A 13,266-nucleotide genomic window follows, 5' to 3' on the forward strand; every position below is an offset into this window, starting at 1 on the left:
AGAGTTTTTTTTGCTTATGCTTGCTAGTTATCTATTTGGTTGCTGTTTCTTTGTCTGTTTAAATATGTTTGTGAGTGGAGTTGTTTTATTACCCTATTGACTATGTGAAGTTGTTATACAAAACTTTTTATTCATGGAGTTATAGTAGAAGCTAGGTTTCTTGCATGATGAAACAGAGATTTTCGCCTCTGTAATTGTAGTGCATATATCTGTGTAGGGTATGTTTGAATTGAATGGATGCAAACATGTGTGGTGTTTTGGTTTTGCAGAAGGAAAATTAGGATTTGAAATAATCCATGTGTTGTTTGAGCCTTATAAAATTGTATCATTGCAGGTTTCAATGTAGAGAAGGTTCAGTATAAGAATGTTATTTTCACGGTTTGGGATGTTGGGGGGCAAGAGAAATTGAGGGCACTCTGGAGGCATTATTTTAACAACACAGATGGTTTGGTAAGCATTGATTCTTGTGATTTTGTGTTTTATCATGTTGAAAACACAACTTGTGTCATTTGATTTTGTAAAAATTTTCTTGTGTTACAAGCATTCATATATCCTATAGGACTGAAAAGACAGGAAAGGGTCTAATCCATCAAGGTTGATACATATGTGCATTTATGCAGATATACGTTGTTGATAGTCTGGACCGCGAGAGACTTGGGAAAGCAAAGCAGGAATTTCAGGTGATAAAGTCAAAAACTTAACACACACACACACACACCATGTTATTCCAAACAGACTTTAATTTATCTATGGATTACTTGCAGACAATCATAAACGACCCATTTATGCTCAACAGTGTCATCTTGGTGTTTGCCAACAAACAGGACCTGGTATGTGTATGTTAGAATCAGTATGAGTTCTTCTACTGCTCTCTTAATTTACTGAATAATTAACTAAACTAGGCTGGACAATTTGTAATGGTTATGCGCCTTACATTACATAAGTATGCTTAATAGGAGTCCTACTAAGTTACTGGCAGTATCTTCTTGATCTGTGTTCTACTTCTTCCATCTGAATGAAATGATGCTTAAGTTGTTTTTACGAGTAAAGATGAAGTCAAAGCCAAATCATGTGATTTCATTGACTGTTTTTACTGAATACTATTAGAGTTAGGAGAATGTGCTATACTTAATGCATATATGTACCCGTGCCAATATTGCAGTTATGGTAGGTTTTATATCAGTCATTTAAAATAGTTGCAATATTTGTAATATTGTTAAAAGGTTTAGGATTTCCTTCCCCATATAATGCTGGTTGGTACAAATAAAACTCTGTACCTTTTGCACATGCATTCGTATCTAAAGATTTTTATTTTTTCTCGATTTCAATTTTTTTCCCTCTTACAGTTTTCTGTTTTTCTCTTTCTTTTCACACATTTGTGTAATTCATCTGGTACTTAATAGCAAACTCTTTTCCCTGCCAATAGGCCACTGCCCACAAGAACTGGTTATTGACAATAACCTTCACTATTTTTATATTTAATCATTATTGGATGATGCATGACACATCCAACAGATTGTGTCATTTCATTTTTGTGTGTGTGCATTCACCCCCATGTGCAGACATGCGTGCCTACCTCTATGATTAGTTGATAGGTTGGTTGCAACATTAGAAAAATATGAAACTGAGTTATGTGGTAAGCTTGACAAGTCTATACCTACATTGTTTGTGTAATTCCTATTACTGCCACCCCCCTTGTGAACTGTGAGACAATTATGATCTTGCATTGATATCTATAATTGATTTTATTTTTTTGCATTATCTCAATGTCTAAGTTAAAAGGAAGAAAACTTACTCTCTGTGTCTAAAAATTCAAATCACACAAGAATTTTGTTTTAAACAAAAATAGTTTTCTGTTTTCTCGTTACCATTTTTTATTTTCTTCTTGTCTTTCCATCATTCTGCTTGACCACACAAAGTTTAGGGAGACTTTTCAAGTTTTGTTTTTTCACATTTTGGTGGAATTTGTGATTTGCTTACTGCACATTCAAGTTAAATTCGTACATGCATATATCCCTTGAATTCTGCATGCTATCTTCCCCATGTGAGCACCACTGATACTGTTTGTTCCATATATGTCAAGTTTCATCAATGGTACTTTTCTATCTGTCAAAAAAAAAACCTACTCGTTTGTACTATTATTGATATCCTTGTATTGCTAGCTGATGAGGGATGACTCCTCTTGAATAAAACTACTTTTCTGCAAAGTTTTGCCTTAGCTTCGAGCTTAGTTATAATCACAAATGATTTTCTTTTCTTTTCCAGAGAGGAGCGATGACGGCCAGAGAAGTATGTGAAGGATTAGGTCTCTTTGATCTCAAGAATAGAAAATGGCACATTCAAGGCACTTGTGCACTTAAGGGCGATGGCCTTTATGAGGGTTTGGACTGGTTGTCCTCAACACTGAAGGAGATGAAGTCTGCTGGATACTCTTCATTAGGATTAGGAACTTCATCCTTCTAGTTTTCCGGGTTTGAACTATCTTCATCTTTTCAATCACAAGTTACCTTTCTATTTGTCATTTCATTACATTATAATGTATATTTTTATTCTCTTGTAGGTATTTTGGCCTTGGGATTTGGCAATTGGTGAAGTATAGACTGGCCAGTTCTGAAATACTGTGATTAGTAATCAAATTCTTTGGGTTTCATCTGAAGCTGATGAAGAATATAGTTAATTCTCCTTTCAGGAAACTTAAAGATATGTGACTTGCTCCAATTGTAGAAGTTTGTACATGTCAAATGATTAACTAAATTCTGTTGTTATATTGATACCCACGTTAAGTGCATGAGTTCTGGATCGAAGGTCTTGGATGCCGGATCAGTTGTTCATTCTCCCTAGATTTTTCCCATCTTATCCTTTGTGAATGTTATTTCTGTGTGGCTGTGATTGGTGCCTTGATTAATAAAAATGATTCTGACAAATACGTTGAGATCTTGTCACATTTTTTTTTATGCAGCGGCAACATGTTATCCTGATTCAGTTAGATTGGGTGGTTGCATTTAGTTCCCTTTTGCCTATAATAATATACATGTCACTTCTATTGGAGTTTTTTTAGATCAGGAAATTGTTGCTACAATTGCTTTTAACTAAATGTTTTAGTGCGATATGTATAGGATAATAGGAAGAAGTTTCAACTTAAAAATATTCCGATATTTGACCCCAAGAAGAGGGCACAACCTTAGCTTTTAAGAGTGTGTTCGATTTATATCTTCTATTCACACCATGTCTTGGAATAGAAGAAATAATTGTTATTAATAAATAGATTTAACTGTAATTTTAGTTTTTTTATTTTTATCACATTCACAAAAAGTCTTCTTATATTAATATTGAACTTTTCGGTTCTTTAACTAACATATTTGTTGTAATTTTGGATGTAACCCACAATTTTTGCTTAAAAAGTAGTGACTTTTGGCACTAGATGTGATAATTAAAGGATAAAATACAATTTAATTTTAAAATAAATAAATTATTTTTGTGAGTGTCATAAAATAGAGAATCAAAAGTACTACTACATCCTCTGGTTTCGTATATATAAGAAAAAAATGTCTACGTTTTTTTGTCTCAAGATGAGAAAAAATTAAAAAAAATTGAGATGCATTTAATTCTCACGAGTAGGTGTACAAACATTTAATCTCAATGTTATTTTAAGAATAAACTTTAAAAATTAGATGCACACATAAAATAAATCTTATTGAATGTGGGGAGTAAACGGGACTGATGGTTTCCTGTCTATTGTTTTACAAAGACTTGCAGAAAATGCATGTGGCCTTTGAAATGAAGAGGAAGAATCCGAATGTGGCCTAATGTGAAAGTAATTATTGTCATCTTGTGTAAAAGCATAACCAAAGTCATATGCTGGAAGTTTAACATCTAAAAGGTTATAAATATGTCTATCCAACAACAAAAAATTAATAAATATCAAATCAAATGGCTAGGGTAAGCTGTCTTCTCTTTTATTTTGTGGTTCTTAAAGAATTTGATGGCAAAACATACACATTAATTGTTGAAAAGTGGAGGATTCCAAATATATCAAATATCCATGCAGCTATCGTATGAAGTGTACTTACGTACTGACCGAGGCAGTACTTACGTGCTAACCGAAGCAAGCCTTCTAGTAAAGATTAAAACTGTGAGTAGGAGAATAGTAAAGGAATTGAAAATGAGAAACTACAAGAAAATGAATAGAACTTACAATTAATCATTACACTTTACAAGGAATCTATTTGAGTAACGAGTGGTTATTAAGTTTAGAGGAAATAGCTGAAGAATGGCATCTGTCAAACTTTTCCATTGATATGATCAGAATATACATACAAGAATAAATATCAAAGATTAGGCTCCTACATCTTACTTACTCAAGAATATACTTCTAATGTTACTCCTAAAACCATTCCTTACAATAGCTAATGTCTATCAATCAGTCAAAGATATATGACATGTCTAAGCTTTCCTCTTCTATCAATCCATAAACATGGAGATTACAACTTTTATAACACATTTTATCAATCTTTAGCTTAATGCGTCCCTCAAAGTTGGCCCATTAAATTCACAATGCCCACTTTGTTGAGGAAATAATCAAACAATGATATGCCACTGCCTTGAGTTGCTTTTGCCTTATTACATTTCCAGATAGTGTAAGGAATATGAATCTTTGAGATGGTTCCATGCTAGCATTATTTATCAAGGAAACTGCATGGTACCTGTAAAATCTCATGCTAAATAAATTTGGATCTGCAAAATAAGTTGAGTACCAGACAGAGGCAGTGAGTGAGTGTAAGAATTCTCTCATTCAATCCATCCAATTGTTAGACATTTGTAACTACTTCATTATTAGTGAACAAATCAATAGCCAACACCTATCTCTGTGAATTTTTTTTTTTTTGAGTATCTCTGTGTGACTGTGTATGTGTGTGAGTGAGTGTATACCTAAAATTACAACATTACAATCTATATTTTGCAAGGTTCACTAACAGCCAGTGTGACGCGAACACCAATATAAAATCACCATCTCTCATCCTGTATCCAATTATTTTTCTCTTTTGGCCCAGTAGGACCTTCCTCACCATACAGCTCCACTGGAAACTTGTTAAACAAGTTCCTCATTGAATACCGAAGCATGCGAGGAAGCGCGTTGATAATCTTATCCAACTCAGTTTTTAAATCATAAACAATTTTGGGACCCCATTCTCTCATAAACTGCAACCAATTAGGCTCAGCGACAACATTTTCTAGATATTCAGCCGCAACAAGCTCGTAATGGACACTAGAATCCAAGTACAAATTACTACGAACAGCATCGTTCCGGATACCTAGCCCTAGTTTTGAAGAACCTTGGATATATGTTCCAGGATGAGGGTAACTTGCATGTCCACTTTTTGATGAGTAAACAATAGCTTTATTGCCATCGATATAATCCAAATCATGGGCGTCCACCCATTCGCCGCCACTGTGCTGTGAGAAGTATATACTATAGAGTTCTCCGGCGAAGTTGCATATACGAAGCGTGAAATGCTCCCAATCACCAACATGTTCACCAATCTTGCTCAAAGGTATATTCTTGATTCCAATTTTCAATGTGGCCGGTCCATTGAAAGGGCAAAATACCCAAAATACAATGTCTGTAAAAGTCCCTCCAACAGCTGGCTTCACATGAACATAAAGCCTTGCACTTTTTAAGTCCCCGCGTTTAACAAAATCCCTTCGATCGTCACTCGGCAAGTCTATCCAAAATTGTCCATCATTTGATCCTCCACAAGGTAAATTTGAGCCAGTTGCATCAATTCTTTCTCCTGTGGACACACCCTTTCTGTACAAAAGGGCTCCGTTGTCGAAAAACCAATCAACAGAAGATGGCAAGTAAATTTCGTTGGGGTGAAAGAAAACAGTAGGGCCATAATGCTCAATAAGTGCATGAATTTGTTGCAAATTAGGCATTGATGGCAGTAAAGGATTTAGGTTCTTCAAGCATGCAATAGGGTGATGCTCTTCTCCATTGCTCCAACCACTACTGCATAAAAAAGTCCCAACAGAAACACCTTTCCCTAGCATGCCGCGGTCACAAGGTCTCAAGCTCCATACCTGAAATGAAAACTCTAGAATTCTAGAACCAGCTGAAAATATTATGCGGTAAGGTTCACATTCGTCGGTGAGGTCGGCACGAACACAACACATTTCATCCAACTCAGGCTTGTCAGGTTTGTTTGTAACAAAGTAGCCGATGGCCTTGTAACCTTCAGGAGGTTCGGGTAACCAAAAGTAACCACATCCACTTGAAATTTCTTGACTACCTGCATTTGAACTCCAAAATAACTTAAAATCAAGGGGATTCCTCAAAGGAGGCAACTTTTCCTCATTAGTTTCGGACAAGGAAGTTCCCGTTTCCTTTGCGACAAGTACAAAACCCCGTAAAGGTTTGTCGCTTGGTTGACAGTAGTGGCCAAGGATATGGAAATTGTTAGGTATTCCTACAGGCTTGTAGAATACAACAGCTTTTTTAGTGTCTAGTATGGCACTGCTCCAAATGTACTCAAACTTTGTGACCTTGAAAACTTCTATTTCACCGAGATTCACAAGTCCTGAAGCAAAACCTTGTCCTGTAATGACATAGAAAGAGTAGGTTGGTTTACACTAAAGTTATTTTTCTTTTCCAAAAATTAACAAAAGGAAAAGCTGGTTGTAATTATCAGTTTTAATTAAGTTCTTGTGTCACACTGCATTTTATGTGCAAGTATAATACTTCTATAAAGAAAGAAAACCTGGTAAAGATGGACAAATTTACAATGGTATAATTGTAGTTTGTCCCTTAGTACATACCAAATTCCCAAAAGAATTCATAATTGAAAGATCTTAATTTGCAAATCATACTGTAATCAATGTCAAAACTTGAAAGTACTGCAATTTAAAGCTTAAAAATGCAGAAAATTCTCAGTGCAAAATACTTTGCACAAAACAAAAATGTCACTACTAACAAGTAACAATCTATAGAGATATAGTTATAATAATAATTAAATTGGAAATACAGAAGACAGAACCAGACCTGTGGTTCCCAAATTCAAGACAAAACATATCCAAAAAAAAAAACTTATAGATTGGATACATAATAAAAAAAATTCACAAAATCTACAAAATCAATTGCATCAATGACAACCCCACCATTCATACTGTAATCAATGGAAAAATGTCGTTGACTTGACCCTTTGTCACCATGCATAAACACAGAAGATCACTATAAAAAAAAATGCAACATTTACATTCCTTTCCTAAAAAATATCAAATTTTTTGGTGACCCAGATATAAAATTCACAAAAAAAAAAAGTAACCTTGAGGCCATTGAAGGATGGGTGCAGGAAGAGAAAAGATTTGAGGGTGAGAGAAAGACGACAATTGAGAGAATGCAATTGTATTCCTACGAAAGCACGAGGAGCCAAGCATCTCCACCACTAGTATGCATACTCCTTTTTACCGATTCTTTTTCATTACGGTTTCTGACAATTGTTATCCTTCAATGAATCAACGATGCTATACTTCTTTTTTTGTTTCAATACTCATATTGCAATATATTGGAATTAATTTCATAATCACACGTGTATAACCTGTTTTATCCTATACTATTGTTAGAAAACAAATAACCATGAATAGATATGGAAGAAAAAAAATTAAGCAAAATATGAAATCTTGTTTTCTGTAAATAAATAAAAAATAATAATTGCAATTTTAGTCCTTGTATTTTTATCAATTTATAAAATCAGTTTTCATATTTTAAAATATGTCAAATTATTATTATTTAAGTTAATTTTTTTGAAAGAGGGACTAAAACTAAAATAGAAAATTAATTCTGTAAATTAATAAAAATAGAATGATCAAAACTACAATTAAATCCAAAAAAATGACATATTGACATGAGTATATACAATTTTTTTTTATAAACAAGTATATACAACATGTTAGTTTATCTAAAATATTAGAAATACTTGAATTTATCTCGACAATAATCTTGAAATACAACGAAAGCAATATAGAGTGATAAACAATTAGTGTCACCATAATCTATGCATAGAGTGATTTATCTAGTTGACTTGTGATTCTTAAATAAGTTTGATGATAATTTGGATTAGGTTCTTTTCTACTCCCAATGCTCTTTGAATTGAACCTTCTCAAGGTGTATTTTAGAGTTTTTGATATCATAGATGAGTGAAAAAAGAAGCCGCTTAATTTAGGGTATACAAAATTCAGTTCGATCCATCAAGTCGTCTCGGCCTGTAAGGTTTAAACTGAGTTTGTTATTTTTTTTAGATACTCAATTTTAATAATTAATTATTAATTTTTGTTAGAGGGTGGAGTTGAATCCACAATCTCCTTGTCATTTCAACTACTCCAACGTAGGGTTGGACAACTGATCGGGTTCAAACTCAAATACCCAAATCAGCCCAAACTGTAGTTGGTAATCACATGTCCAATTTCGACTGTTTTTTAAAATGAGTTCGCAGGTTTTTGAAATACGGTTTGAGTGATTTTTGCAAGTTAGCTTAATCAGATTGCATTTATTATGAGTCGTGAAGAATTTCCAGTTCAATTAACAAACAAAAATTATTTGCAAAGATTTTTCACCAAAAACTTCTAAAAACTTACAAGGGACATAAGACAAAATTTAGCTAAAATCACATTTTCTAACACACTTCAAAACAAAAATTAATGTATAATTCCATGAATGATCTATAAAACATATTAACATGATCATTAATTAAGACCAAAATATCACGAATCTTCATATTTGGTAACAAGCCTAAATAATTGATAATCAATTCATGATGTTCAGAATTTCATCCAAATCAAAAGCTTCCAAATATCATACAAAATGAATCATTCAAAATAAGTTATAAACACAAAAGGCATACAACACCTAACAGAGCCCTAGTTATAATTACGGCCATCCAAAAATATGAGTATAATTATATATTTATTTCAATTCAAATCTATTAATAAAAATTGTCAAGCAAAATTTTGGAACATGATGAGCAGTATGGAAATGGTTGATGTTGCAAGAGTTATACAACACAAATGGAATTAAATTTAAAATAACATCAAGAATATAACTTAATGAAAATAAAGTACAATAAATCAATATAAATATATAAAGGTTAAATTATAACCTTGAAATTCAACTCCCCAAATGTGAGATAACCAATTCGTATTTGTCAAGTCTCTTGCCACTAATTTATTGGAAAAAATTCTAGCTTGAGTACAACATAACCACTTAAGTTCTCATTCTATCAATTAAATACAACATAACCAATTAAATTCTCATTTTATCAATTTAAACACAACATAATATGTTTATATTCTAATCTAAATTACTAAGTAGGGATGAACAATAATACTAATTATTAAATCAACAATTATATAGGTTTCAATAAGTTAGCCTTAATACAAGTTTAAACTAAATATTAAGTTAACAATAACTAGTGTGGTAACCTGTACGTCATACGAAATATATGTCAATTATAATTATATAGATGCATGAAACATAATAACACAATTTGTCTTTAAAGAACACATGACTTATATTGAACAACCTTTTATGATATTAAATTTCACTTATCTTTTGAGATAAAACATTCTCGTAATATTTTTATGTAAAATTGTCGTACTTATCTATTATATTATATTTCATGGATATATTACAGCTCTTATGCAAACTGTTGTGACATATATAAAGAGCTAAGATCAAATAATCAAAAATATTAAAGGAACTGACTCGTGTAATTCCTTTAAAACATTAAAAACAAAGTAATATCAAAAGCTGTTTTTCTTTTAGTAGACCACACAAACATACCATAAAATAAAATATATCCAATTTTTTATGTTCATTCCAAGACAAAAAATCAACAATCACTTATTCAAAATTACAGAATTATTCGGATGTTGTTGAATAGAAATAAAGAATGTGGATCTTGGATTTTGACTAATACAATTATATGAAAATCAATATCATTAGCAACTGATAGAGTAAAGATAAGGGGTTCGAATATAATGTTATTAACTTATTCTCTGATGACATTAGGAGTGTACAAGATCTGGTATGTTCTGTGAATCTGTCTTGTTTAGTAAGCAATGAGACAAGTTTGATCCAGTCTAGAAAAAAATAAAGACAAGGTAAAAAAAAAAAGCACTAACTTCAAGTTACACCTTGAGTTACTCGTCTCAACCCAAATTAATTTAAAGACAAATAATTATTGTTCGTTATTATTAATTCATCATCTCTAAAAAAAATTAATCCCCAACTTAATAATTTATATTTTATAAAATAATATTATAAATTACTACTCTTAAATGAATTGATAAGTGGTAACCATATTTGACTTATTATAAGTTTATTTATGTTTAATGTTTTTGTTAAAAAAAAAGCATAAGGATTACTATTGTACCTCGAAAGTCATAGCTCGACAACCATTGAATGGATTAATACCTCCCGAGTTCCAATCTAGGCAAAGATAAAGTAGCAGTATATGTAAACAAGGTTCCAAAAATAGTTGATGAGAAAAATAAAGCATAAACTAATATAAAATCTAGGAAAACGAAAAAATCATCATAGATATGAAAGATGGAAGAAGAAATAGAAGGTGAAAAAAAGGAACAAAGAAAATGTGGTTGATAGACGAAGAATAATATAAAAATTGTACTCAAAGTTCAACAAATGATACTCAATTGAGAAAACCTAAAAAAAAATTATACCGGCCAGCAACTTTGCAAAAAATGAAGAAGGAGGATATGATTTTGGGAAGTTGGATGTCGCAAGGAAAAGAATAAGATAGGTGGTTAAATTTTAGATTTTAAAGGAATACTATAGAGAATTTCAAAGAAGCTCGTAGAAAATAGAGAATTGTGGGAAGAAAGAAAGTTATATTATTATTGAAGTAAATGAGATTCTAACCGAGAGAAGAAAAAAAGGTGAAAGGTATAAAAAATATTTTTATTTATTATCATTAATTTTTGTTGGAAATGGAAAAGGAAAACCGAAGAAATGATTGATTTAGGTAGTCGTGTATCTCAATTGATACTTTAATATTACACATGTGTATATCTGTGTTTTTTTCTCAAGTAATATTTATACTAAAAACTACTACTAATGACCGAAAATTTAATAATAAACAAACAAAAATCAAAATAATAAAAATATCATATTTCTAGTGATAGAATGATTATATTAGTTTAAACACTCTCATTAGACGATATTTATCAGACTTGCCACAATATAAGGTTTGGTTTATTCTATTCTATAGATATAAGTTTCAATTTTAAACTTAACTACTAAAACTTTATGATACAAAAAAATAAAATAAAATAAGGCAATAACTTACCCATTTATATGTAGAAATATGAATAATTTTTTTAAGGTTGTCAATAGTGATGTTCATATAAAGTTAGGTGACAAATCAAACACAATATTTAGTATCTACTAATTCAAAAATTTAAATACATATAATTTAATGAGTGTCAATCTACCAATTATCAAGCATGAACCACACATACATAAATTGTTGACAATAACCAACCCAACAAACATCAACAAATCATGTTTAAAATGATGTCAAACAAGCACAATTTTCAGCCAAAACTCAAAATACATGCATGTGTTGTGCAAGTATTAGTCATATCTGACTCCAAAAAACTCAAAAGTTTGAAAGTTATAGGTAATTAAATAAAACTAAATTAGCATAATTATTAAATTTATTATTATAGCTCACTTACATGGTATATAAATAAAACATAATTAGTATACGTTTTGTTACTTTAAAAGGACTTATGCCCAGGAGCATTTGCTCCACCAATAAGAGGTTCATGCCTTTCATCACTAGTTGTTGTTTAGTCTTGTTGAAGTTCTACGATAAATAATCAGTTAAAATGAAAATTAATTTACAACAACAACAAATTGTCTAATTAAAAAAAGTACATAGATAGATTACACAACTTGTCCCAATATTCTCATATATCTCAAAATCTTAAGCCAAAATTGTTAAATTTAGCCTTAAAAGCCAACAATTTTTCTTTAGTTATTATTTGTATCACGACACTTACTATTATTTATATAGTAATATGAGACATTTTAATTTATTATGTGGATTTATTTATAAGTATAATAAAGTCCTTAGAATAGTTAATTGAATATTAAGTGAGGCTTAATTATAAGACCCCATTGAGTATAATGTCATCATTCTTAAATTGTATGTAATCAAGTTTTACTATTTAATGGGACAACAATAATATATAAAGACTATTATGTGAGTAGACTAATGATCACATCTGACGGTTATGGATGTGACGAATAATATTTGTATAAATATTAGGAATAATATTTGTACTAGATTCATTCGTTATGAGAATGTCACATAATAATTTATCATGTGACCATAGTGAGTAGTCATTCGACTTGAAGTCGCTACGATCCCTACTTGGAGATTGTATTGTTGTAGCTAATTATCACTAGAAGGGGGGTTGAATAGGGATTTTGCTGTTAAAAACAATTTTTAAGTGTTTTAAAAACTATCCTCTTGCTGAGGATGGCTAGCTCGAGGATGGGATTTTTAAATTGTTAGATCTAAGCTGAGTAAAAAAGTAGGAGCAGAATATGAGGGACACACACACAATTTTATACTGGTTCACCCAAAGATGGCTACGTCCAGTCCTCACACCCTTGTGAGATTTCACTAACTTTCAAACAGATCAATCCTCAACCCGAGGATGATTACAAACTGTGTATTATCAAGCTTCACCAAGCTTACAATCAATTTCCAAATATTTCCAGGCTTCACTCACTAGGAAATTACAAAGTAGAATGAGAGTGATTGATACTTAATACTTTCTCAAAAGATATACAAAGATATAGTGTAGGATCAAAGAAAGTAATAAGGGAGGATGTGATTTGCTTCTTGAAAGCTTTAAGATGCTTGATCTTTTTATGCAAGTGTGTTGTGTATCTTCCAATGGAGAGCTTGTATGCATTTTATAGAGATCCAAGCCCTTGATGACCGTTGGAGCTCATTTTCAAAGGATCCAAGGTTTTCATCAAAATTACAGAACTGCCACTCAGCTTGTTAGACTTAGGCAGAACCCATCCTCTTGCAGCATAGCTTTGATCTTGACATGTCCTTGCTTTTTCTCTTTAATCAAAGTGCAAGGCTGTTTCTGAGCTGCATTTTTCGAAGATTTTAAGGTCTAGGTTGGCTTCACCTTTTGAGGTGATGTTGACAAGAGAGAAAAAACCAC

The 13,266-nt window shown here is 31.7% G+C and overlaps 2 protein-coding genes across 2 annotated transcripts in view; one reads left to right on the plus strand and one right to left on the minus strand.

Moving 5' to 3' along the window:
• LOC101493006 (uncharacterized) overlaps positions 1-2,926 on the plus strand; it is a 3,910-nt gene extending 984 nt beyond the window's left edge. The window contains exons 3-7 of the mRNA XM_004505556.4: positions 335-450; positions 621-680; positions 765-830; positions 2,266-2,471; positions 2,561-2,926. Of these exons, the coding sequence (XP_004505613.1) occupies positions 335-450; positions 621-680; positions 765-830; positions 2,266-2,463 (440 nt within the window). The 3' untranslated portion in view covers positions 2,464-2,471; positions 2,561-2,926. The remainder of the gene's footprint in view (positions 1-334; positions 451-620; positions 681-764; positions 831-2,265; positions 2,472-2,560) is intronic.
• A 1,845-nt stretch (positions 2,927-4,771) lies between these two features.
• Positions 4,772-7,560, minus strand: LOC101493338 (hypothetical protein At1g04090-like). Its single transcript, XM_004505557.4, has 2 exons — positions 7,323-7,560; positions 4,772-6,596 (listed from the first exon to the last, which is right to left on the minus strand). Exons 1-2 carry the CDS (start codon positions 7,432-7,434, stop codon positions 5,005-5,007), a joined length of 1,704 nt encoding a protein of 567 aa, XP_004505614.1. The 5' UTR covers positions 7,435-7,560; the 3' UTR covers positions 4,772-5,004.
• Positions 7,561-13,266: the final 5,706 nt, after the last annotated feature.

This window comes from Cicer arietinum, chromosome 6 (genome assembly GCF_000331145.2).
Source record: "Cicer arietinum cultivar CDC Frontier isolate Library 1 chromosome 6, Cicar.CDCFrontier_v2.0, whole genome shotgun sequence".
Lineage (NCBI taxonomy): Eukaryota > Viridiplantae > Streptophyta > Magnoliopsida > Fabales > Fabaceae > Cicer > Cicer arietinum.

Coding starts and splice junctions, on each gene's coding strand:
- LOC101493338 (XM_004505557.4), bottom strand. CDS start 7,434: ATGCTTGGCTCCTCGTGCTTTCGTAGGAATACAATTGCATTCTCTCAA. Junction 6,597..7,322: donor CATCCTTCAATGGCCTCAAG/GTTACTTTTTTT, acceptor ATGTCATTACAG/GACAAGGTTTTGCTTCAGGA.